General features: G+C 39.9%; 1 protein-coding gene across 5 annotated transcripts; it reads left to right on the plus strand.

Annotated features, from left to right (window-relative positions):
• The first annotated feature begins 74 nt into the window (after positions 1–74).
• Positions 75–23,180, plus strand: LOC137183153 (uncharacterized). 5 transcript variants are annotated; one of them, XM_067589998.1, is made up of 13 exons: positions 75–4,942; positions 6,884–6,979; positions 7,106–7,195; positions 8,134–8,716; positions 9,464–9,530; positions 11,168–11,266; positions 11,665–11,751; positions 11,857–11,916; positions 12,016–12,126; positions 12,579–12,688; positions 12,789–12,895; positions 13,038–13,119; positions 13,271–13,803. In XM_067589998.1, exons 1-13 carry the CDS (start codon positions 4,592–4,594, stop codon positions 13,519–13,521), a joined length of 2,094 nt encoding a protein of 697 aa, XP_067446099.1. In that variant the 5' UTR covers positions 75–4,591; the 3' UTR covers positions 13,522–13,803. The 5 variants fall into 5 exon arrangements, with proteins under 5 accessions (XP_067446099.1, XP_067446108.1, XP_067446135.1 ...); XM_067590007.1 differs by having other exon boundaries at positions 12,031–12,126; XM_067590034.1 differs by lacking the exons at positions 11,665–11,751; positions 11,857–11,916; positions 12,016–12,126; ... (2 more) ...; positions 13,038–13,119; positions 13,271–13,803 and adding exons at positions 20,337–20,423; positions 20,526–20,585; positions 21,304–21,414; ... (2 more) ...; positions 22,352–22,433; positions 22,586–22,720 and having other exon boundaries at positions 80–4,942.
• The last annotated feature ends 174 nt before the right edge of the window (positions 23,181–23,354 follow it).

Here is a 23,354-nt window from a genome sequence, read left to right on the forward strand (position 1 = left end):
CTACAAAAGGACGCAGATTTCGCATGTGTTCTACTAGACAGGTAAGCAAGCATTTGAATAGAGCAACTCCCATGATCCCACGCTACTTCATACGTCATCGAACTCTGTCTTTTGTTATTGTTTTGATTGAGAGACCCCTAGCGGCAGAAATTACATACTGTGCGTTTAAAACATTTTGCTAAAATACATCGTTGTCATAGTTTATATAGCAGGCTGGGTTATTCATAAAAAAGACACCCTGTTTCATGTTAAGTTCATATATTTATTTAATTTAACTCTTCTTTTTCTGTGTATTATTAAAGGAAAAAAAACATTTTGAACACTTTGAAATGCATATACATGTATAAACAGCTAATTTAAAGCAGCAATCACATAAAAGGTTTAAAGTATTCAATTGAGGCTTGCTGCATCATTAGGTTAACGCAATTCAGTTCGTCTACAGGTGTATTCAGAGCCACTAACGTTATTACGGTCAACTTTGACAGCTACAAAACAGCCTACAGAAATAATAATAGTGTATGTAGTATCACGGCAGCATAGTGTCCTTTTTTGTTAAATCGTTGTTTAAGTAACAACTGAGAATCCCGGTACAGCGTGGTCCTCCCACTGTGTTGGAACTACTTTTTCCTCCGCGCTGTCGAGAAACCAGACAAGAGGACTGCAGTAAAGTTGGGTTCATATTGGATATTACTACAGCATGGGGATGCACAAGGTGTGATTCTATTGGAAATGATCTCTTTTAGAAGTAAAGCTACAAACTTGGCACTTCATCCAGCAGCTGCTTTGTGGATACGTTGTTTTTGTTTGATTTTTTTTAATATATGTGTTTTAGGTCATTTAATAATAGAATAAAACGTAGTTCTGCTAAGGTGTTAAAAAACACTTAGTATACTGTTTGTCCTCTTTACTTAAATAAACCACAGCTCATAACTCAAGATTTAATAAAATGCATTCTAATATGTAGAGTTGCAACGATTAATCAGCAACTATTTTGACAATGGAATAATCTTTTAGTAATTTTTTCTGTAAATATGACAAAAAATCTGCAAGTTTTAGCTCCTCAGATGTGATGATTTAATGCTTTTCTTTGTCATACATGACAGCAAATTGAATGTTTTTGGGTTTTGGACTGTTGTTTGGACACAATAAGACATTTAAAGAAGTAACTATTGACTCTGGGAAACTATTACAAGCATTTTCACTATTTTATGACATTTTAGAGGCAAAACTTTAATCAATTAATTGAGAAAATAATCAGCAGATTAATAGATAGTGAAATAATTGTTAAATGCAGTCTTGAAAATAAACCAGTGGGGCAGACAATAGTCAACTGCAAAATAACTTAATTCTTGAGATGTTTATTGATAATTATCATATTATGTCTTCAAACTGGCAGTACAGATAGATAGATAGATGATATGGTGAAAACATAAGTTGATGGTTGATTGACATGAAAATTGTTTAAACTGATTAATTGTTTGAGTCATTTATTAAATAAAAATGCCAAACATTAGCTGATTTCAGCTTTTCAAATGTGATGATTTGCTGATTTTATCACTTTTGAATATGGTTTGGTTTTGGTGTGGGTGTTCAAGATGCTCACATAGCACATTCATACTTAATTTACATAAAGTGAGAGAGGGGGGCGGCCTTGAGTGACTAAAACAGGGACAAAGTTGAAACTGAAGTTTAACTGAACATAAGGTTTTGGAGGGGGCAGGTGTGGTGAGCCTTTACACTTGAACTGCAGTGACCTGGATTTGACCCCTCTCCCCCAGAAAGAGGATTTCTGATATGGTGTTTTCTTATTCAGCTAAGCCCGAAACTTTTTTCTATCCTCAACCAAAATGCACCAGTTTCATAACCTCAACCTATTTGCCTATTTTAAATCTTAAAAACAGCCGTTTCAGTGGGCTAACCGTAAAAGTAAACATAAGCTGTTATTTTAGTTCAAAATTTGAAACACTTAAAACAAAACAAGATATCATAAAAAAAGTATTTGGACTTTTTTAAGCAACAAGTGGGACGTTGGTTCATCACAAGGGGTTGTCCCTCCTATCCTATCCAGATGTTTTATTGAATGAGGCTTGTTACACCTTCAGTGAACTCAGTCCCAGAACCACCAACACTTTTGGCACTGTTCAGACTCATCCACACTCACTGCACAGGGCAATGACTTACACAGAGGCCTGTACAGAAGGCATCAGTATAGTACAAGAAGCATATCAGCACACAATAGATTGAATTTAAAAACTACAACTTACTCCTTTCTACCACACTGTACTTTAATGCCCTGCTTTACATTTATCAAGAGATTAGAGAACATCAGACTGCGTCCTGACAAAGAAAGATATGTCTAAATGTTGCTGTGTGTGAAGGCAGTGTGAAATTTTGAGCTGTTGGCAGCATGCCTCAGTTTTCTCTGGTGATGACATTACTCCTGGACATGCATTTGACATTTCTTTCCTAAAGTTTTTCATTTCACACTGTCTGTCTTGGTGTAAATTATCAGATCATAATGTATTTTAGTAAATGTAAGTTAAAACAAGGTTAGGTGATAGTGTTCTTTCGAGATGGTGGATCAAAGTAACATCAATTCATCCGAAAAATAGATAAAAATTAAAGGTTCCAGATTCTTGTCCCTGTCTCATAATGAATACACACTGTTTACAATATATGTGATTGCATTTTAAATGAGATTAGCTGAAGTACAAATATGAAACCAACTTCACAATAAAGCCTGTTAGAGAACAGATTGTTAAAATGATAACAAACCTGCTTGTTTAATGTGGCAATTGGGTAATTATTAATGATGTTCATTATAGATTCTTATTACACATCAGTATATCAGTATATGTGTTAACTGTTGGGGGAAAATCATTGCATAGCCCCCTGTATATAAATCATACAATCCTTGTGATTATTCTGGACATGGATTTTCTGTGCAGTAACCTCACTTTAGTAGCAGTTACAACTGTTAAAAGCCAGATTTTGCACACAGCCTTGGAAAGAAAAGGGCCCAAGCTCCAAAGCCGGACGACACTTCGGCACCTCAAACAATTCAGTTTAGAGAGCAAGAGAGAGGTATCTGTGATTTCCATGAACATCTTGTGCTGTAACTGAAGATAGTGTAATACAGAATGTGTTAACAATAAAAACATCACTGAATATAATTTCTACAAGGGAAAGTTCAGGGCTCAACCATGATGTGCAGATGTCCACTTTATAATGTAACATTCAGTGTTTGCTTATTTAGACAGCAAGAGCTGTTGAACATTGAAACCTGAAAGTTGTGAACAAGGATCATTTTAAAGGATAATGTTTAATTTAAAGCAAGTTCTCTCACATATTGAAACAAGGATCCATGGGAGGCACCTCTGCCCTGTATTATTAATTCCAGACTGCCACCTGTTGGACAAACTCAGATCACTCATACTTCAGCACATGTTTTACCTATTAAGAAAATATGCAGATGAACATATGAAAAACAACTTTGAAAAAAAGCCTTTGTAACCTAGATTTGTTTGTTTAAAAGAAAAATCACTCAAGAAGTTAAAAATTACTGTCAACAGATGTTTTGAATCTAGGAAAAATGTGAATTCCAACTTAAATGAGAGAAATGTGTAATAAAACATGCTCATGTGGCATTCATTTGCCCTCTTAAACATGAACTTGCCCTTAAGATCATTGACCAATTTAACAGTGTCCAAACTGTGTGGAATGTGGAGGCAGGGACCTTTAGAAGTAATCTGTTCAATGTGAAAATATTGTGAACGATTTTGCAACATTTTGGTGTCAACGATTCTGAAGAGAGATTGTTCAATACACTTTTTGTCAAATTCAGCAAATATTTCCTCTTGGTCCTCTAGCTGTCAGTTCTGTGTATCCACTGAAAAAAATATCTGTGCTCATACACAGCCCTAGCTTTGACAAACAAACAAAAACAAAGTGGCTCGGACCGAGCCACAGGAACACTATTCCTTCCAGCCAATCAGCAACAGGGGGCGTTCGTGCTCGTGCACAGGACAGGGGCAAAGAGCGGGTGGGGGTGATGACAGTGGCACATGCTAATGTGCTGAATTTCACAACATAATTGCATTGTCAAGGAGGGGAGATGGCTGAGAAGAAACAGCCAAAGAGGAGAAGGTCAGAAGAACAAAAATTGAAAAAGAAGGGCTATGACCAGGCAAGGGCGAAAAGCCGAGTTAACATCGGTGAAGCTTTCCAACGGTGGAGAGACCTCCGAGAGTTGGAGGGCATGAAGACGGATGCGGAGGTTGCTCTGTGTCTGCTTGACAGGCGGGTAAAACGTTCACATTAATTTTGCTATGTTTCACTGAAGCAACAGTCCACCAAGAGATAAGCTGTTGTTGTGATGCTGAGTTTGGAGTATAGATTAAAAAACTATATTTCCCAGAATGCCAGCGACAGCATCTCTACACTTACGGTGACGCTCAGCGGTGACGTTCACCAATAGCTGGAGCTGATGGCTTGCCATAGGTAACTGCACTACAAACAACTCAGAAATGGTGGCAGCCGTCTGTCTATAATTCCTCGATTATTTCACTTTGTCGTCTGTTTTGCAACGATCATGCCGGGGATGTGCTCTGTGCCGGGCTGTAAGGGCTACAAGAAGGCGAGATCCCGGGGAGTCGTATTTCACTCTCTGCCTACGAGAGACCCGGGGCGATGCAGAAAGTGGCTAAAAGCCATACAAAACCCCAAATTTGACGAAAACACCCCAGTTGCTAAATACGGTAATATACGAGTCTGCAGCCAGCATTTTCAGCCGGAAGATTATGAACCTGACATACAGGCAGAACTTATGAAAACAACGCCCCGAAAAATCCTCAAGTCCGACGTTATTCCGTCTGTTTTCTCTGGAAGACGACAAGAGGACCTCAGCACATCTCTGCCAGCAGATGACAGGAGCCGAACAGAGGTAAATAATACATGTTTTACCTGTAAAAGATCTGATTTTAACAGATGACGTTGGCTAGAAATCCCAACTGTCTGTCTTGTATTAAAGAGAAAGATCACCGCTGGAAAGAGGGGTGTTTCGTGTTTGTTTGTTTGTTTGTTTTAGAGAACTCGGCCGTTTGTGTAGTGGAGGGATGCAATTGATGACACTGATGCCCTGTGATTGGAGAAAACTGGAAGAAGAGTCCAGTATCCAATGTATCGCTCTTATTTTGAAGTGCTACAACACCCAGAATGCATTGCGCACATTACCTTTGACAGAGGCATCCGTACCGGGTACCCGGGAAGTATGAAAATAGCATGTTAAGCTAAACGGTACACATATGATGGCAGAAACGATTTGACGGCTGAGTCGGTCGTTCATTAAAGGAAAGGCTTTTTTTAGATTGGTAATGGTGTCCAGTTGCATCGTACCGACCCGTAAGGACCACAGGACAAAACGTCGTGGTGGAATCAGTTATTATCGGCTTCCAGTAAAAGATGCAGAGCGATGTAAACTGTGGTCTGAAAAACCTCAGAGTTTGTAGTCTCCATTTCAAACCGGAGGACTTTGAGTGACATTCGTTAGAGTGTCGATGTGGTACCAAGGAGTGAAAAAAGCCGCTGTTCCTTTTATCACCCCCCCAAAACCAAACGTAACGTTATAGTCGACCTGGTGTAGACAGTTTGATGTTGGATATTCAGACATTAGGCCACGTTAACCCTTAATAACTTTTGAATGAGATCATCAATCCCCACCAGATCTATTGTGCATTACATAATAAAGTTTGACTGATGCTGTACAGGTAATGTGTTTTACCTCACGACCCGTTGTTGAAGTGTACTGCTTTGGAAACCTTGCTGAGTCGGCAGAATACAAGGAAAATGACAGGCTTGAAGTTAGGGACCGTCTCTAAGGTGCATGCAGTGTGGTCAACAGGGCTTAACAGCTTTCCCTCGTACTTTTCACATATTTGTAGATAAGATTCAAACCACCTTTATGTTCATCTCTGAGTCCACCTATGGCACGCACATCCCCTCTTTTAGATTAAAACCATGGAATATGGACTAATAAGGTGTTTGTTTTTTCAGTAGCTTACTTATTTTTAATCTTTTTATAAATAAATGCATTGTATTGGCCCATGGGGCAAAATCATGCAATATGACCTGTTTCATCTTACATTCCATGTCTGAATATCCAATATCAAACTGACTACACCACAATAGCTAATGCTAACTGATTTATCTGTAATACTGTGTTCTTTGAATACAAAATTAACTCTGTGGGTCCAGCAGCATTGCAGCAATTTCTGTCACTGTATCATAATCATGGGATTCAATTACATGGCCTTCCCACAGCAAACTTTATGGGGAAGTTACTTCCAGTTTTTGCTTCTGTTGTATTACTACTTCATTCAAGTCACAGGGCTAAGCATCTGCTTTTAAAACAAATAACCAACAGTCTTTGAAAAAAAGAGAAAGTTATTTGGTAACACTTACCACTGATCTGAGGACCAATCAAATATAATGATTATAAAACATTTCAGGTCTTACAAGTTTAGCATGCCATGGACATAAATCATTCCAGGCTGCCATCTTTGTGTAGATTTTGATTGGGAAACAGTTACATGACTTAAGACATTTTTAAAATCTTTTTATTGTGCAGTAATATGGATGGCTGTAAGGATTCATGAAGTACTTGTGATTTAAGAAGATGTTGTTAAATGACCTGGGTTATCCAGAGCTCACTGGGTACTGGTTTTAGTGGAAAAGCAAACACTTAACTCTGTGACCTGAACACATGAACTTGGGTTGGAAAAGTATTTTATTTACTTGATGCACTGAACTGAGTGGAAACTGTCAGCTGGAAAACGGTATTATAATTAAATTTCATTGCTTATATAATTTTTTAATTGTTTATTAGGTGAACACTCCCAGCACAGCTGCAGAGGCATGCACCTTAGTGGTTTCAGGTTCCAGTGTGGACACTGTGTCAAACAGGACCTCTGTGTTAACTTCTGTAAGTATGAGGCAGTAAAGCTATATTCCTAATATTTCATGTTTTAATATCTTGAGTTAGCATGTGATTTATCCGTGTTATGAGAACATTGCACCACTGGCCTTACAATATCTGTTTTTATTCAAGGGTCCCAGTACATCGTCACAAGCTTCTTCCTCGGGTGTTCAAGATACTGATGTGGATACAGCGTCACCTTTGCCCTCCGTACCAGTTCTTGTAAGTATAACACGTGATATTGATATTTTTTGTCTGTGTAAATAAGATTAACATGAATTCATCATTAGAGCTGGATTTAAAAAATTGATTTTCTGATTGAAATCGATTTTCATTAAAATTTTTCAATTTTGATTCATAAAATCCTTACACGTATGAACTCCAGGCAATGTCTGGAGAATCTGGTCCGGACATTTTCCAGAGTTGCCCTCTCACACATGTAGCACACAGCAGGAGATTGTCCGTGTCAGATGCGTTCTCACCTACTGGAAACACTCTGTTTGGTTTAGGCGAGGAGTGGAGGAGGCAGGACATGATGCAAAAAGTACACTGCGGTTGTAATTCAGCATTTTTAAGTTTTTCATCAGAAATAAAATTGCTTTTATTTTATGAGAAATCACAGGAAGTCCTCTCTCTCTTTAGCACTAGCTTCACAACAGAGCATTCAGGCCCAGTTAAAACAATGCAGCTTAGCTGGCTGTGTTTATCCAGCACCAGCCACATGTGTAAAATGGCAACTGTGGATGAAAGGGGAGGTGACAGGTGGAAGTCAAAGACGTCATATTTAAGTATATGTTCTGCTTGTTCAACATTTTGATAAATTACTCATACCATCTCCTTACTGCCAGATTTGTTGCACTTACTGAAGCAAGCAGTTGTAGCCCGCTCGCTGTGAATTCTCTGGAGAATTCACTTCTGTATTCATACATAAGCTCAATCAGACATTACAGACTTTTTACGAGGGAGCTGGCAGAGTAAAGTCCATTTAATGTCAGGTCCGACTGATTTGGACATTTGTGTTCACACATACAGCTCCTCCAGACAATGTCTGGAAAATTTCAGGGTTGCAGTGCATGTGTGAAAGGGGCTCTAGTCAAAATTAAGTATGTTGCATGCACAGCTACTTCTAACCCATTTTATATCTGTCTCTCCTATCCCAGATTGCCTCAGGAGCTCCGAGCACCTCATCCCCATCCCCTCCTCCAGCAGAACTCAGGGAAGGTTCGTGCAGTGCGGCGGCATCTAAGGATCGTCTGAATGAGAGCTCCCACCAAGAGACTGAATTAAGTTCTACAACAGCATCTAAATCAGATGAGAACACAGAGAAAGACTTGAGTGGGTCAAGGACTATTGTGAACAACAGCTGTTTGATGGAGTTGTTCAAAAAGTGTCAGACTTGTGGAAAGCCAATAACCAAAAGAAACATGTCTCACTGTGGTGCACAGACAAAGGTGGCGTGGAGCTGCCTTGGTGGACACAGGGGCACATGGATGTCATCTCCTCTCCTTTGGGATGCGTTACCTGAAATCCATCTTCTTACAGCTCTTTCCATTCTTTTTTCTGGAGGCAGTTTTACACAGTTCAAGACATGGGCCAAACATCTGCACCTGAATTTCATGGGGCACAAAACCTTTTTTGAAATTCAGAAAGCATACCTCAACCCAGAAACGAACAGGACTGAATGGGACAAGATCTTGGAGGTCAGTCAACAGCTGGAAGGCACTCTGCCTCATCAGATTTCAGGTGATGGTTGCTGTGATTTTCCTGGATTCACAAAGGTGTCAGACTTCAACTTTTTGTCCCATTTTGTTTTCAGGGACCAGATACATAAACTGTGTAGGTTTAAATAAAACTGTGCACACACAGAGGCAGATTCCTTTTGTGTGGATTTATAAAGCAGTTTGTATTCATGGTCCTGCTTACAAATGGCCTTTATGCCAGTGAAGACACTCAATAATGCTCAACTCATCACACATTTACCTGTAAATTATCATTGGCAAAAATACTGTATCTTAATCATTGTGTTTGTTTAATATCAGAAAGGTACTTGGTAATGATTAAGTTCATAGCATACCTATGTATGGACACAGAGGTTACAAAGTGTTGTACAAAAAAGGATAAAAAGAAAAGAACTCAGGGAAATGAGAGAAAATAAGATTTATACAATTTAGAAACAACAGCCATTAAAAAAAGTGAACCACAGTTATGGTGAAGCACTTGTTAAACCCTTCTTGCCTGATAAACTCCTTACCAGCATTTCTTTTGGAGTATGTAACTGCTTTGACACAATCACCCAACCTTTGAACATTGTCAGATTGTTGTAGCCTGTATTTTTTCTCAAACTGTATTTGTCTCTTTACTCCAGTAAACAACTGAAATTGGTTAGCAATTTAGCCAATAAGACCACAGTATGAAAAATGCCACTATTAATGAGTCATAAATCAAAACCTTGGTATATAAATTTTAAATGTTTTCTTGTTTACTTTGAAGATCCACTGAAGAAAATTAAGGCCAAGGCGAGGAGGAGAGGGAGCGGAGTGCTATCGTCATTGTCAAGGTGAGGGAACATTTCACAAAGGGGAAGTAATTTTACATGTTAAAATATGTTTACTTTTAATGGAAAGTACTAATTAGCATGTCACACTGTTATATTAAGCTGTCTGGAAACTATGAAAATCCAATCAAATTACTTGAGTGACATCAATCAGGTAAAACTGGAGCAGCTTAGCTAAGTTAATTGTTTTTAGCTGTTAGAGGTACAAGTGAAGGTTGACATGTAAACCAGTGAGATATCAATTTTGAAGAAACAAGCAGTTTAATTTGACTGGATGGGTAGAAAAGCAAGATTGTTGAAAAATAAGTCATGGCTTTATTTGATGGACTTTCTAGTTATACTTATGGATCACCACTGAAGACAATTTTCCAGGCAGTTTAAGTCCTCATGGGACCTGAAACACAATAAATAAAGTAAATAAGTAAGTAAGTAAGTAAGTAAGTAAGTAAATAGATGATGTCAGACCTATGTCGGGTAGCCTACTCCCCAAGTGTCTGGGAGATGACTCATTTCGCCCGCTGCAGCATGGATTGTCTGGTCTATGACATGGTGTCACTCCAAGAATAACTTTATAGTATTTTCAACATGATTAAATAATTCTCATAAATGTTAATGTATACATTTTGGTATTAAATAAGTGCTGCTTTTGTCTATATTTATATCTATATCTATAATTCTTATTATATGATTATGATATCTGTCTTTTTTTCTAATGTCCTCACCTGTTAAAAATAAAGTGAGAAAATTTCCTGAAAATCGCATACCTCTTTTCTGTTGACATATTTCTGAATATTGTGCTTTACAGCAAAAGAAATTACATGCACACATCAAAATACACGCTTCACATCAAAAAAAGAATTGAATTGAACATAAAAACATGTAAATGTACATAAGATGGAAAATAAAACCCACTATTTGATAATATTACTAAACATAAGATAAAATGTGAAAATAAAAGTGAAAATACCATACATAGAATGTGTACTTCAGTGGTGGTAATGTGAGAATTAATAAGCAAAAACTATATTTCGCCATGTGTACACAATCTATAAATTGGCGCCGAGGTCTCTGAAGCCATAAGCATAACAGAACCTCCCTTTTCCCAACGGACACAGACTCACCACTGGTCCTGATTAACCAAAATAAGCCTCTACCCCAGAACATCTTCCCAAAGGTTTAACCTCACTATGGGTCTTATCTGTGTCAGGCGCAACCTGAAGCTGCCCCAGAAAAAAAACAAATAAAACCCACTTGATGATGATAATAATAATAATAATAATAATAATAATAATAATAATAAAAATAAGATAAAATAAAGTGAAAACTGAAGCACAATTAGGTTTTAAACAAAAACAGATGAGTTTTAAATGTGTAAACACAGTGCCTACATGTCATCACTTCTATAATACACATAACATTTTAGAACCTGTGCTTCTGTAAAACAAGTGGTTTCATAGCATGCACATATTAGTATCTGTACTGGGTTTTTCTTTTGTTTGAAGCATTGACACAAGCATTTGTGTTGTAAACCTGAAACTAGTCGATGTGTAACACTGGTGTTTGTAAAGTCGGTGGTAGGTTTGCATGTTTAACATTTCCAGATGAGGTATTGTGTCTAATGACAAAGTTTCTTTTTACAGTAATGAAAGGAGATCCTCGGTATTGATGATCTCTACTGGAAGGTGTACGCAAGAGTCTACATCACTGTTAAGTCTTAGACACCTATCAGCCTCTGAAAGGTAAGTGGTCACGACATAGCCTCATTTTTTCAACTGGTCTGAACACCTCAGGTAGAGAACTTCTGACATGCAGTGAGACTTTTGGCATCAGTATTGTTTCCAGTAGATAACAACAACATCAATTTAAGGATAGATAGATACAAAATAGCATTTGATTCCATACAATACAATACAGTGGCCCATATAGTGTTGTATTGCATTGAATGCTGTTGGTTAATGGCTTTTGCATTTCATGGAATTATGTTTTACAGGTGTTTGTGTTGTGCTCACCACCTGCGTGCCACACAAGCAAATACACACCCGTTAATGAGAAATGCTCTAATAACTTTTGAAATGTCATAAAATGAGTTGTAATATGTTTATTTGTTGGTAAACAAGGATTTTAATCATGTCTTCAGAGATAAACAGTGTCAGCAGGGTGATGATGATGAACATCAGTTTGACTCTACAGATACGACATCAGAGGTGGACTGTCTCCAGGACAGGTTAGTATTGATCTTTTTGCACATTTTGTGGACTTGTATGTCTGTCAGTAATGTATCAATGTGCCAAAGACACTCTAACTATATTTAATTCAATTAAATTTGCAGCTTTGAGGAGATGGAGGTCACTCTTGATAACGACGAATTCAACAGTGTGAAGAACGGAGAGTAAGTTCATACTACTACTGCTGTACAGGACAGATAATATCACAACTTTTGCTTTTTTTTCTGATTTGATTCTAGTATAAGATTGTTTTTATCTAATAGATCTGACTTGCATAGGGATGTGGACAATGTCGCAGCAACAGCTGAGCTGAGTGCTCCAGAAGCAGATGACAGCTGTGATGAAGACGTCTATGTGCCTGTAATTCCTCAAAGGTATGTGTTCAGTTGAAAGTAAAATGTGTAGTTCTACGTTTTTGCTACCAGAAAACTACTTGTAGATGACAAATGTTTATTGGCCTGCATTCATAAATATTTAGCTTTTAATCCACCATTTTGGCACACTGAATTTATTTCTGTGTCCTGTATTTCCTCCTGTCTTGAATTAATTTTTTCTCTAATTTCATCATAGAGAGGAAAAGTGGGGCAGCATAAAAGTCAAAACTTTACGTATATACCTAGATAATAGAGAGAAGTGGATACATTTCTAAGTTGCACTGTTTAAATTCGACATTTATCCACCTCAACTTGTCTACACTTATACATGGTTAGGAGAATGTTTATGAAAACATGTTGAAGAATACAAAGATGTGAGAGTAAAAATGTGTATTTGGTTTTTGTATATTATGTAAACTTGGTGTGTCAGAGGCTGTCGTTTCCTGTTACAGGTCTAAAATGTCTGAACTTTTACTTGAATGTGAAGAGGAGGAGCTCGAGCCATGGCAGAAACAGACTTCACATGTTCATGTGAAAGTTGAAGATGATGTTGGAAATTTGAGTAAGTCAAAGCATATTAGAGAACATGTCGGTGTAGATGGTGTCAGTTACCTTACAACCTGTTGAAGTGCCTTATTTGGTCTTTTTGTATTTTCTAACAGGCATTGACCAAATAGATTGTAAGCCGGACCCTGCACCCCTTCAGACAAATGCAACACCACCTAAGCTGAAAGAAGAATCTCCACAGCCTCTTGTCTTCAATAGCCAAGTAATAACATTATTTATGGCATTAGTTTATAAGAAAAAACTTGAATAACAAGTGAAAAACTGGCGTAATTATCTTATCATGTAATATAAAGTGGATACTGGTACTGTATATTGAATTATGGACTCTGTTTCTCTATTCCCAGGGCTTCATTGTGGCTTCTCCCCAATTAACAAGTAACACTGAGTTCATCGGCTCTCCTGGAAATTCATTACCATTAGTAACAGGTAAAATAGAGATTATCTGTTTTTAGCTCTTTTCAGTCACTGTGTAATGTAATTCACAAGCTTCATAAAGGGGTTGAAGTTTTATCATAACCCCAACTTTAATTTAATTTAATCTGTTATTAATTGTAAGAGCTTGTGTGTTGATTTTCAGCTGGCCAGCAGCAACTTTTCCATAAAGTTTCTCCAGCCGCAGTGACACCTGAGTCCTACGGTGTCGTCCACACTTCTGAAGTGCAGCAAATCAGCAACAACCCGCTGTCCTTATCAAGCGTCCAGAGCCCTGCAGTATATAAAGCACCATCAGACCAAACCACCTCACAAACCCTCTCTGAACCTTTTCCTCTCTCTTGCTTTACTATCCTTGAACTTACATCAGCACAACAAACACACAATAAACTTTAGTGTGCCAAGAGAAATAATTGTGTAACATCCAGTTAACAAATGAATTACATGCATTATTTGCACATTTAAGCGACTTTGCAGGCTATTGTGAGTCTGTTGGTTCTTCCAGTATGGATACAGTGTGGGAACCCTGCACATAGCACCTGATACCTCCTTTGCTAAGTTCAATTATAAAACTGAATTTAGTTTAATATTTGGCACCAGCCTGTTAGTTACATTCCATTTAAAATGTACAGGTTTTATTGTAATATTGAGTACAATAAATTCTTAAGTCAAAACCCATTCTCGAGTGCGTAATTTCTGTGTTATTCAAAGGTATGATACTAGGGTTTCTCTATAATTCATTAAGCTTTAATGGGATCACTGTGAAGCAGCAAAGAAATGTGTGGTTAGCTACTCAGGGCAAACGGTTGTTTGATAAAAGTTGGTCAACATCAGTGGATCCAAAACTGTCACACAACCCTTCAAAAAGCCCTAACCCCTAGGTAAAACTGGTAATAAAGGAGGAACCAAGCTGAATGAAACAAAAGCATGTTTTCTTTTCTCAATAAATCTTCATAACCTGCATTTTGGTGGACTGGATAGTATCACAGAAGTCTCAAATCAAATTCATGGACCTTTTTCACAGCAGACATTTTTAAATTTTGCAGTCAAAGCACAGGTCCAACTAATGACAGGTGCTGTAATCAATATTTATTTGTTAAAATAAGTGTTTAATAGCTCTACAGCTCTTCTGATAGCCATCACTGATATAGTGTTTGGTCAGTATCATGAGTCTCCGGTCCATTGGCTCTGTAGTAAGCAGAAAATACATTTTCTGGTTATTGGGGGAGTGCTAACTGCAAGAGCGGACAGGAAGTTAGACAAAATGCTGATATCCTTACAGCTCCATGGCTCTGTTAAATATACTTTTATTTACACCTGTGGTTGACAAGTCAAAATGTCTGCTGTGTAAAAGTTTTACTCTGAAGTGCTTTTACATATAAATGAAAGTCCGTTACATTCAAGCCCTTTCCAAACGAGTTAACAAAATACTGATATAGCCTATCACCGCCTGGTAAATCTCTATTTCGCAGTATACGGAATTATTCAATCTGGCGTATGTGCGACATTCCCGCGCTGGCGCATCGGTAGTGATGCGTTTTACGTCACGAGCAATGATTGGTTTGACAGAGCTGAAAGGAGGAAGCGACAGTAGTGACGGAGTATGGCGGCAAAACCAAAGCGTCCGAGAAAAGTTCCTGGAGTGGATGCTCCAGTTAAAAAAGAAATTCGGCGTTCAGCGGAAGGATTAAAGTCGAAAAAAGAAAGTGATCGACGGCGAGGACAAACGCGGATAACCATTGGTGTAGCTTTTCCTCGTTGGAGAGCACTGAAAAAAGAGAAACGACTGAGGGCAGACACGGATGTCGCGTTACTGCTCTTGGCTGTGTAGCTATTACATTTAAGTTACTATAACGTTTACCAAAATAATGTATTACTGTCTTCGAACTGTGGAAATTTCTCTATTTTTTGTAACTATTTCTGAACACGAGCCTGAGACTTTCCAGGGCTATGAGTGTTATGTGACGTTAGCGAGCTAGCTAACGTCTACAACGGTTTTACAAAACCGTTTTCAAAAAATATGTAACTGTCTGTCTCTGGTTAACGTTACTAAAAAAACAACGCCAGCTGGAAAAATCGAGTTAACCCTTCCCGACACCAGGTCTCCCACTGGTTGATACATAATCACAACTTCCATCCTTTTTGTTACAGTTATGAAAAGTACATGAAGTTGGTGTCAGCCTCCAAGAAGTCCGGGGGTCACCCCCAGCCACCCTCTCCCCCATCATCACTGTCCAGCGGTGGCACTGAATCACAAAGGTACGTTTTCGTTTGTATCAAGTACATAACCATTACACATAATAAACATAGTTTATTAGTACAGTTTGATGTAAAACAGCAATATTTTGGATAATTAGTCCCGCGGAATGCATTGTGTCATTTGCAAACTATGAACATTGTAGAGTAATTTTACAAACAAATAAAAATTGGTTACACACATGTTGAAACCTAATATGGTCAACCACAACCAATTTAACATCAGAAAACTAATTTGCAATAAATATAACACATAATGTAACTTATGAGCTAAAGGTTTCTTAGTGGGAAAAATAATAACTAACTCGTTGACTGACTAAAGAGCAGCAAACTTATAAGTAAATTTAGAAGTTAAAGTGCTTTTTATTTTGTCAATGGCTAACAACCAGGATTCCATTAGATATTTTTCAGAGGCCCCATGATAATTGAAAGCTCACCTTATAGAAGCCACATGGGTCTGTACAATCAAGTAATTTGCGAAAGCATCATTTGGTTTATGATATACTAGTTTTATAGTATCCTGTGTAAGAAGTATTTCATGAACTACCAACTGAGTTGTGGGTGGTAACTGAAGCACAACCAGGTTTCAAACAACAACATAGGAGTTTTAAATCTGTAAACAGTGCTTTCACAGTGCCACATCATCACTTCTATAATAATTACCTTCTTTTCAACTCCAAGTAACATTTTAGAACCTGTATTGTGCCTCAGAAGTGGTTTCATAGCACACACATACAAGTATCTGTACTGGGTTCTCTTTCATAGCATTCGTTTCGTGTCTCACTATGGGGAACGCCTCCTGCGTGAACTCATCAGAAGCTCAAATAACATTACGCCAGCCCTAATTGGCTGGCATCAGTGACGCCTAGTCAGGAGGGGATGGGACCCTCCTCCTATATAACGGACTGACATAGCATCAGTTGTCATTAAAAAAACCTCTTCTTGCTTCTCACAGAAGCCTGTTGACAACTGTGCTATCGGGTGCTAAGCTAAACTGTCCACGGACTCGAGTGCACAACTCGGTCACCGGGCGCTTCGCTCCCAGCTGTACAGTTGCAAACTAGTCCACGAACAGTAGCAATACTTTTCTACGACTAGTCTGAGAGTGAAATAGCAATATTTTACCTCAGAAAGTAGCGATACTTTCCGATACAGAAGTAGCAATACCATACAACAGGTGGCAATACCATACGACAGGTAGCAATACCACACAAAAGGTAGCAATACCTCCAGAAAGGTTGCCCACTTCTCGCTCCTACGCTAGCGGGGAAATAGCAATATTGCCCCCACTCCCCTCGCTCTCGCCCATAGCTGCGCAAGCTGTTGAGGGAATCAGCGAGCCTGCTAGCGTCCCACTGGGTAACCATGGCTACGGCTATCAACTCCAGCGATGTTTGAAAGAGCCCAAAGCTATGCCCCTGCGGCAATAAAACCTCTAACTGGGACACTCACCCAATGTGTGCGACGTACCTAGGCTTATCCCACGCTCAAGCCGCCATAACCTCCACTAACGAGTGTATCCACTGCGCTGCTTTCCCCCGTAAGCTTCTCCGACGCCGGCTAGCCCGCCTGGCTAATCTGTCCGGGGGAGACCCGCTCATGATGACGCCAGCTCAACGCATTACTTTCATAGGGCTCACCCTGGACTCTGTTCAAGCCAAGGCATTTTTATCCCCAGAAAGAGTGGAAACCATGCATACAAATTTAGCGTTGTTTCGCAGGGGCAACATGGTTTCTCTCAAACAATGTCAGAGGCTGTTGGGCCTGATGGCGTCCTCTGTAGCGGCCACACCACTGGGACGCCTGTATATGAGAGGCGTCCAACATGGGGTGGCCTCTCTGGGCCTGGACCCTCACCGTGATGGCCACCGTTGGGTGAGGGTCCCCACAGACTGCTTGTTAGCACTTCGTCAGTGGAGGAGTCCAGGTTTCCCGACACAGGGTGTTACTATGGGAACCATCCTGGCTAGAAAAGTGATCAGCACAGATGCCTCCCCAGTGGGCTGGGGTGCTACTCACGAGGGGAGAATTGTGAATGGGAGATGGGACCCTCACATGCGTTCTACCCACATAAATTGTCTGGAGCTGCTAGCTGTTCACTTGGCTCTGAAACACTTCCTCCCGTGGCTGAGGGATCATCATGTTCTGGTGAGGACAGACAATTCTACCATTGTGGCCTACATCAACAGACAAGGGGGGCTGAGGTCCCCTCGGTTACACACACTGGCACACAAACTGATAATTTGGAGCAGTGTGCACTTACAGTCGTTGAGAGCGACTCATGTACCAGGCGTTCTGAATTATGGGGCAGACCTGTTATCCAGGTGAGACAGATTTGGTCACAGTTCGGTCAGGCAACCGTAGATGTGTACGCGACAGCGGAGAATGCGCAGTGCCCCCAGTTTTTCTCTCTACACGATCAGAGAGCCCCGCTGGGGGTGGACGCACTGGCACACGAGTCGCCAAAGACCCTCCTTTATGCTTTTCCACCAATAGCTCTCATTCCTCCAACTCTGGCCAGAATGAGGCAGGGAGGTCTGTCTATGATTCTGGTAGCCCCGCATTGGCCAGGGAAGCACTGGCTAGCGGAGATTTTTTAACTCCTGTCCGGCCCACCATGGCCATTACCGCTACGCAGGGACCTGCTGTCTCAGGCACTGGGAGAAATATTTCACCCCCACCCAGAGAGACTGGCCCTATGGGCTTGGCCCGTGAGTGGTTCAACCTGACTACGGTGGGACTCCATTGCAGTGTTATTGACACTATTCAGTGTGCCAGAGCCCCATCAACTAGGACATTGTATGAGCATAAGTGGCATGTATTTGAGAGCTGGTGCTCTAAATGGCAAGCTATTCCCTTTCAGTGTTCTGTGGCAGTGATTCTTTACAGTGATTTTTACAGGACCTGATTGACAAGGGTAAGGCGTTCTCCACCATCAAAGTGTATCTGGCAGCTATTTCAGCCTGCCATATTGGTTTTGATGGGAAAACGGTAGGTCAACACCCTTTAGTTTGTCGATTCATGAAGGGGGCAGGCAGAAAATTGCCTACGTCTAGACCGCTGGCTCCATCGTGGGATCTTCCCACCGTACTAGATGCTCTCTCCTGTTCCCCGCCCGTTCGAGCCCTTGGAACAGGCAGAGTTGAAAATGTTGTCTCTGAAGACAGTCTTATTGCTTGCTTTAGCCTCAGCTAAGCACGTAGGTGAAATCCATGCTTTTTCTGTGCATCAGGCATGTGCAAAGTTTTCCCCGGAGAACACAAAGGTCAGTCTGCAGCCTAACCCAGCCTTTATCCCAAAGGTTATAGGCTTGTTCTCTCCGGTGGAGCTGGCCGCCTTTTATCCCCCGCCTTTCTCCTCTGATGAGCATTGGCGTTGGCATACTCTGTGTCCAGTCCGTGCGCTGCGTATTTATGTGGACAGGACTCAGGGTTTCAGGAAGGGCGACCAGTTATTTTTGTCTTGGTTGAAACCACGCGTAGGCAAGCCTGTGTCCAAGCAACGCTTATCCCACTGGATAGTGGGGGCTATTGCTTTGGCTTATACTAGCAAGGGTCTTCAGACACCCACTGGCCTACGTGCACATTCCACCAGAGGTTTAGCAACCTCATGGGCTCTCCTTTAGGGGAGTTTCTATTCAAGAGGTGTGTGCAGCTGCCTGCTGGGCCTCACCCCACACGTTTGCTAGATTTTATTGGTTGGATGTCACAGCACCAACTCTGGCACATTCAGTCCTCAGCACTGGCTCTTCTTAGAAAGTGGCTCCCTCTCTGTGAGGCTCCACTGGGGACAGTTGTCTTCTTCTCAGGCATGTCTGGCAATCCGGGAGTCAGTATTTTTCCCCCTAGTGAGACACGAAACGAATGCTATGAAAGAGAACTTAAGGTTATGGATATAACCTCGGTTCTCTGATTAGCATGAGTGAGTGTCTCACCAGACCACCCTCCTTGCTATGGAAGCGAGGAAGAGCTTGTTTTGAATGACAACTGACGCTATGTCAGCCCATTATATAGGAGGAGGGTCCCATCCCCTCCTTACATAGGTGTCACTGGTGCCAGCCAATTAGGGCTGGCGCAATGTTATTTGAGCTTCTTATGAGGTCACGCAGGAGGCGTTCTCCATAGTGAGACACTCACTCATGCTAATCAGAGAACCGGGGTTATATCCATAACCTTAAGTTTTTATTTTGTTTGAAGACACAAGCATTTGTGTTGTTGGAGGTTGGGTTCGCCCAAATAGCAATCTCCCACTTGCACCTACTCTCTTGCCATGCAGATAGTTTCAGTTTGATTCAACTTCCACACACTATCCATTACTCACACTGCTGCAAGTTGTAGCACTGCAAGCATAAAAAAATTTAAATTTGAGAAACTGGAGTGTTCAGACAGACTTTACCAAGTAAACCTGACATCAGTTGATGTGTAACACTGGTGTTTGTAAAGTCGGTGGTAGGTTTGCATGTTTAACATTTCCAGATGAGGTATTGTGTCTAATGACAACGTTTCTCTTATGATCTCTAGTGGAGCATGTACGCAAGAGTCTATACCACTATTAAGTCTGGAACACGTATTGGCCTCTGAAAGGTAAGCGGTCACAATGTAGCCTCATTTTTTCACCTGGTCTGAACACCTCAGGTAGAGGCATCACTATTATTTCCAGTTGATAACAACAACATCAATTTAAGGATAGATGGATACAAAATGGCATTTGATTCCATACAATACAGTGGCCCATATAGTGTTCTATTGCTTTGAATGCTGTTGGTTAATGTCTTTTGCATTTGATGGCATTGTATTTTACAGGTGTTTGTTTTGTGCTCACCACCTGTGTGCCACACAAACAATTACACATCTGTTAATACAAAATGCTCTAGTAAATTTGTAATAAATTATGTCATAAAATGAGTTGTAATATATTTATTTGTTGGTAAACAAGGATTTTAATCATGTCTTCAGAGATAAACAGTGTCAGCAGGATGATGATGATGAACATGAGTGTGATTCTACTCATACGGCATCAGAGGTGGACTGTCTCCAGGAAATGTTAGTAAATCCTCTTGAGAATGCGCATTTCATGAATTTGTATGTCTGTCAGTAATGTATCAGTGTTCCCAAGACACTAACTGTACTCAATTCAATTTACAGCTGTGAGGAGATGGAGGTCCCCATTGACAACGACGAATGCAACAGTGTGAAGAACAGAGAGTAATTTTATACTACTACTGCTGTACAGTAGCCTGAAAACCAGACGACTCTGCCAAGCTCAGGTTTTATTGGCTGTGGCAGATGTGTCTGGCCCACCTCCCATTCAGACAGATTTCCACCCCACCTGGATTTGGGCGGGCCAATTACAACTGTTTGTCTAATATGGGGCGGGTTTGATACGATTGATAGTCTGCAGGTCCAGGGATTGTCCATTGTTTGAGTTTTACTGTGTCAATAAAGTTGAGAAAAAAGTCTGCAGCTCCATCCAGCAGCCTGGCTCATGAAAATCAAGTCAAACCAGGCAGCACTGATCAAATATGTATGAAGATTCTATTACTTCATTGCCTATTTTCTCAAATGCCCTCAGAAACATTTTTAGTGTACTGTTTAGCTGTAATTTGAAAGTTCGTGACCCAGCCGCCATGTTGAAAAAAGAGCCAAAACCAAGCACCGCCCAACTTGCATGTGTTGCTCAGTGCTACCTCATGTTTCATTGCTCTGATTGGTTGTAGGTCTGTCCAATTTCGTCCAGAGGCATTTTGGTCTGCACCTATTGATAACGCCCCTTGGAAATAGAAAATTAACTTAATTAACCAGACTAATTCGCATTTGCAAATTAGTCTAGCAGTGTCAGGCTAATTGTACAGGACAGATTATATCATAACTTTTGCTTTTGTTGCTTATTTGATTCTAGTATAAAATTGTTTTTATCTAATAGATCTGACTTGCATAGTGATGTGGACAATGTCACAGCAACAGCTGAGCTGAGTGCTTCAGAAGCAGATGACAACTGTGATGAAGAAGTCTACGTACCTGTAATTCATCAAAGGTATGTTTGATTGAAAGTTAAATGTGTACTTTCTTTGTATAATGTGACTAGAACAAATTTGTTTTTGCCACTAGAAAAGTACTTCTAGATGGCATATGTTTATTGGCCTGAATTCATAAATGTTTAGTTTTTAATCCACCATTTTGGCACACTGAATTTATTTTTGTGTCCTGTATTTCCTCCCATCTTAAATTAACTTGTGCTCAACTTTTCATCATAGAGAGGAAAAGTGTGAGGCAGCATTATAGTGAAAACTTTACATATATACCTAGATAATAGAGAAGCAGATTAATTTTTAAGTTGCACTGTTTAAATTGGACATTTATCCACCTCTCCTTGTCTTACACTTATACATGGTTAGGAGAATGTTTATGAAAAAAATGTTAAAGAATACAAAGATGTGAGAGTAAAAATGTGTATTTGGTTTTTGTATATTATGTAAACTTGGTGTGTCAGAGGCTGTTGTTTTCTGTTACAGGTCTAAAATGTCTGAATTTTTACTGGAATGTGAAGAGGAGGAGCTCGAGCCATGGCAGAAACAGACTTCACAAGTTCACGTGAAAGTTGAAGATGATGTTGGAGAGTTGAGTAAGTCACAGCATATTAGAGAACATGTCGGTGTAGATGGTGTCAGTTACCTTACAACCTGTTGAAGTGCCTTATTTGGTCTTTTTGTATTTTCTTACAGGCATTGACCAATTAGATTGTAAGCCGGATGCTGCATCTCTTCAGACAAATGCAACACCACGTAAGCTGAAAGAAGAATCTCCACAGCCTCTTGTCTTCAATAGCCAAGTAATAATATTATTTATGGCATTAGTTTATAAGAAAAGACTTGAATAGCAGGTGAAAAACTGGCGTAAATAGCCTATCATGTAATATAAAGTGGATACTGGTACTGTATATTGAATTATGGACTCTGTTTCTCTATTCCCAGGGCTTCATTGTGGCTTCTCCCCAGTTAACAAGTAACACTGAGTTCATCGGCTCTCCTGGAAATTCATTACCATTAGTAACAGGTAAAATAGAGATTATCTGTTTTTAGCTCTTTTCAGTCACTGTGTAATGTAATTCACAAGCTTCATAAAGGAGTTGAAGTTTTATCATAACCCCAACTTTAACTTTAATTTAATCTGTTATTAATTGTAAGAGCTTGTGTGTTGATTTTCAGCTGGCCAGCAGCAACTTTTCCATAAAGTTTCTCCAGCTGCAGTGACACCCAAAGCCTATGATGTCGTCCACACTTCTGAAGTGCAGCAAATCAGCAACAACCCGCTGTCCTTATCAAGCGTCCAGAGCCCTGCAGTATATAAAGCACCATCAGACCAAACCACCTCACAAACCCTCTCTGAACCTTTGCCCCCTCTCTTGCTTTACTATCCTTGAACTTACATCAGCACAACAAACACACAACAAACTTTAATGTACCAAGAGAACACACTACACCTCTAGATGTTATAATGGAGAAGTCCACAATTTATTATAATTACACACAATTTGCTGTCTCAAATAATTGTGAACAAATGAATTACATGCATTATTTGCACATTTAAGTGACTTTGCAGGCCACTGTAAGTCTGTTGGTTCTTCCAGTATGGATACAGTGTGGGAACCCTGCACATAGCACCTGATACCTCCTTTGCTAAGTTCAATTATAAAACTCAATTTAGTTTAATATTTGGCACCAGTCTGTCAGTTACATTCCATTTAAAATGTACAGGTTTTATTGTAATATTCAGTACAATAAATTCTGAAGTCAAAACCCATTCTCAAGTTCTTAGTTTCTGTTATTCAAAGGAATGATACTGGTTTAAGGTTTCTCTATAATCCATTAAGCTTGAATGGGATTTTTTTTTTGTTGTTGTTTTTTTAGTTGCAAGGCTCACTCAGGCTAACAATGGTTGTTTGATAGAAGTTGGTCTACATCAGTGGTTCCAAAA

This window comes from Thunnus thynnus, chromosome 1 (genome assembly GCF_963924715.1).
Source record: "Thunnus thynnus chromosome 1, fThuThy2.1, whole genome shotgun sequence".
Classification (NCBI taxonomy): Eukaryota; Metazoa; Chordata; class Actinopteri; order Scombriformes; family Scombridae; genus Thunnus; species Thunnus thynnus.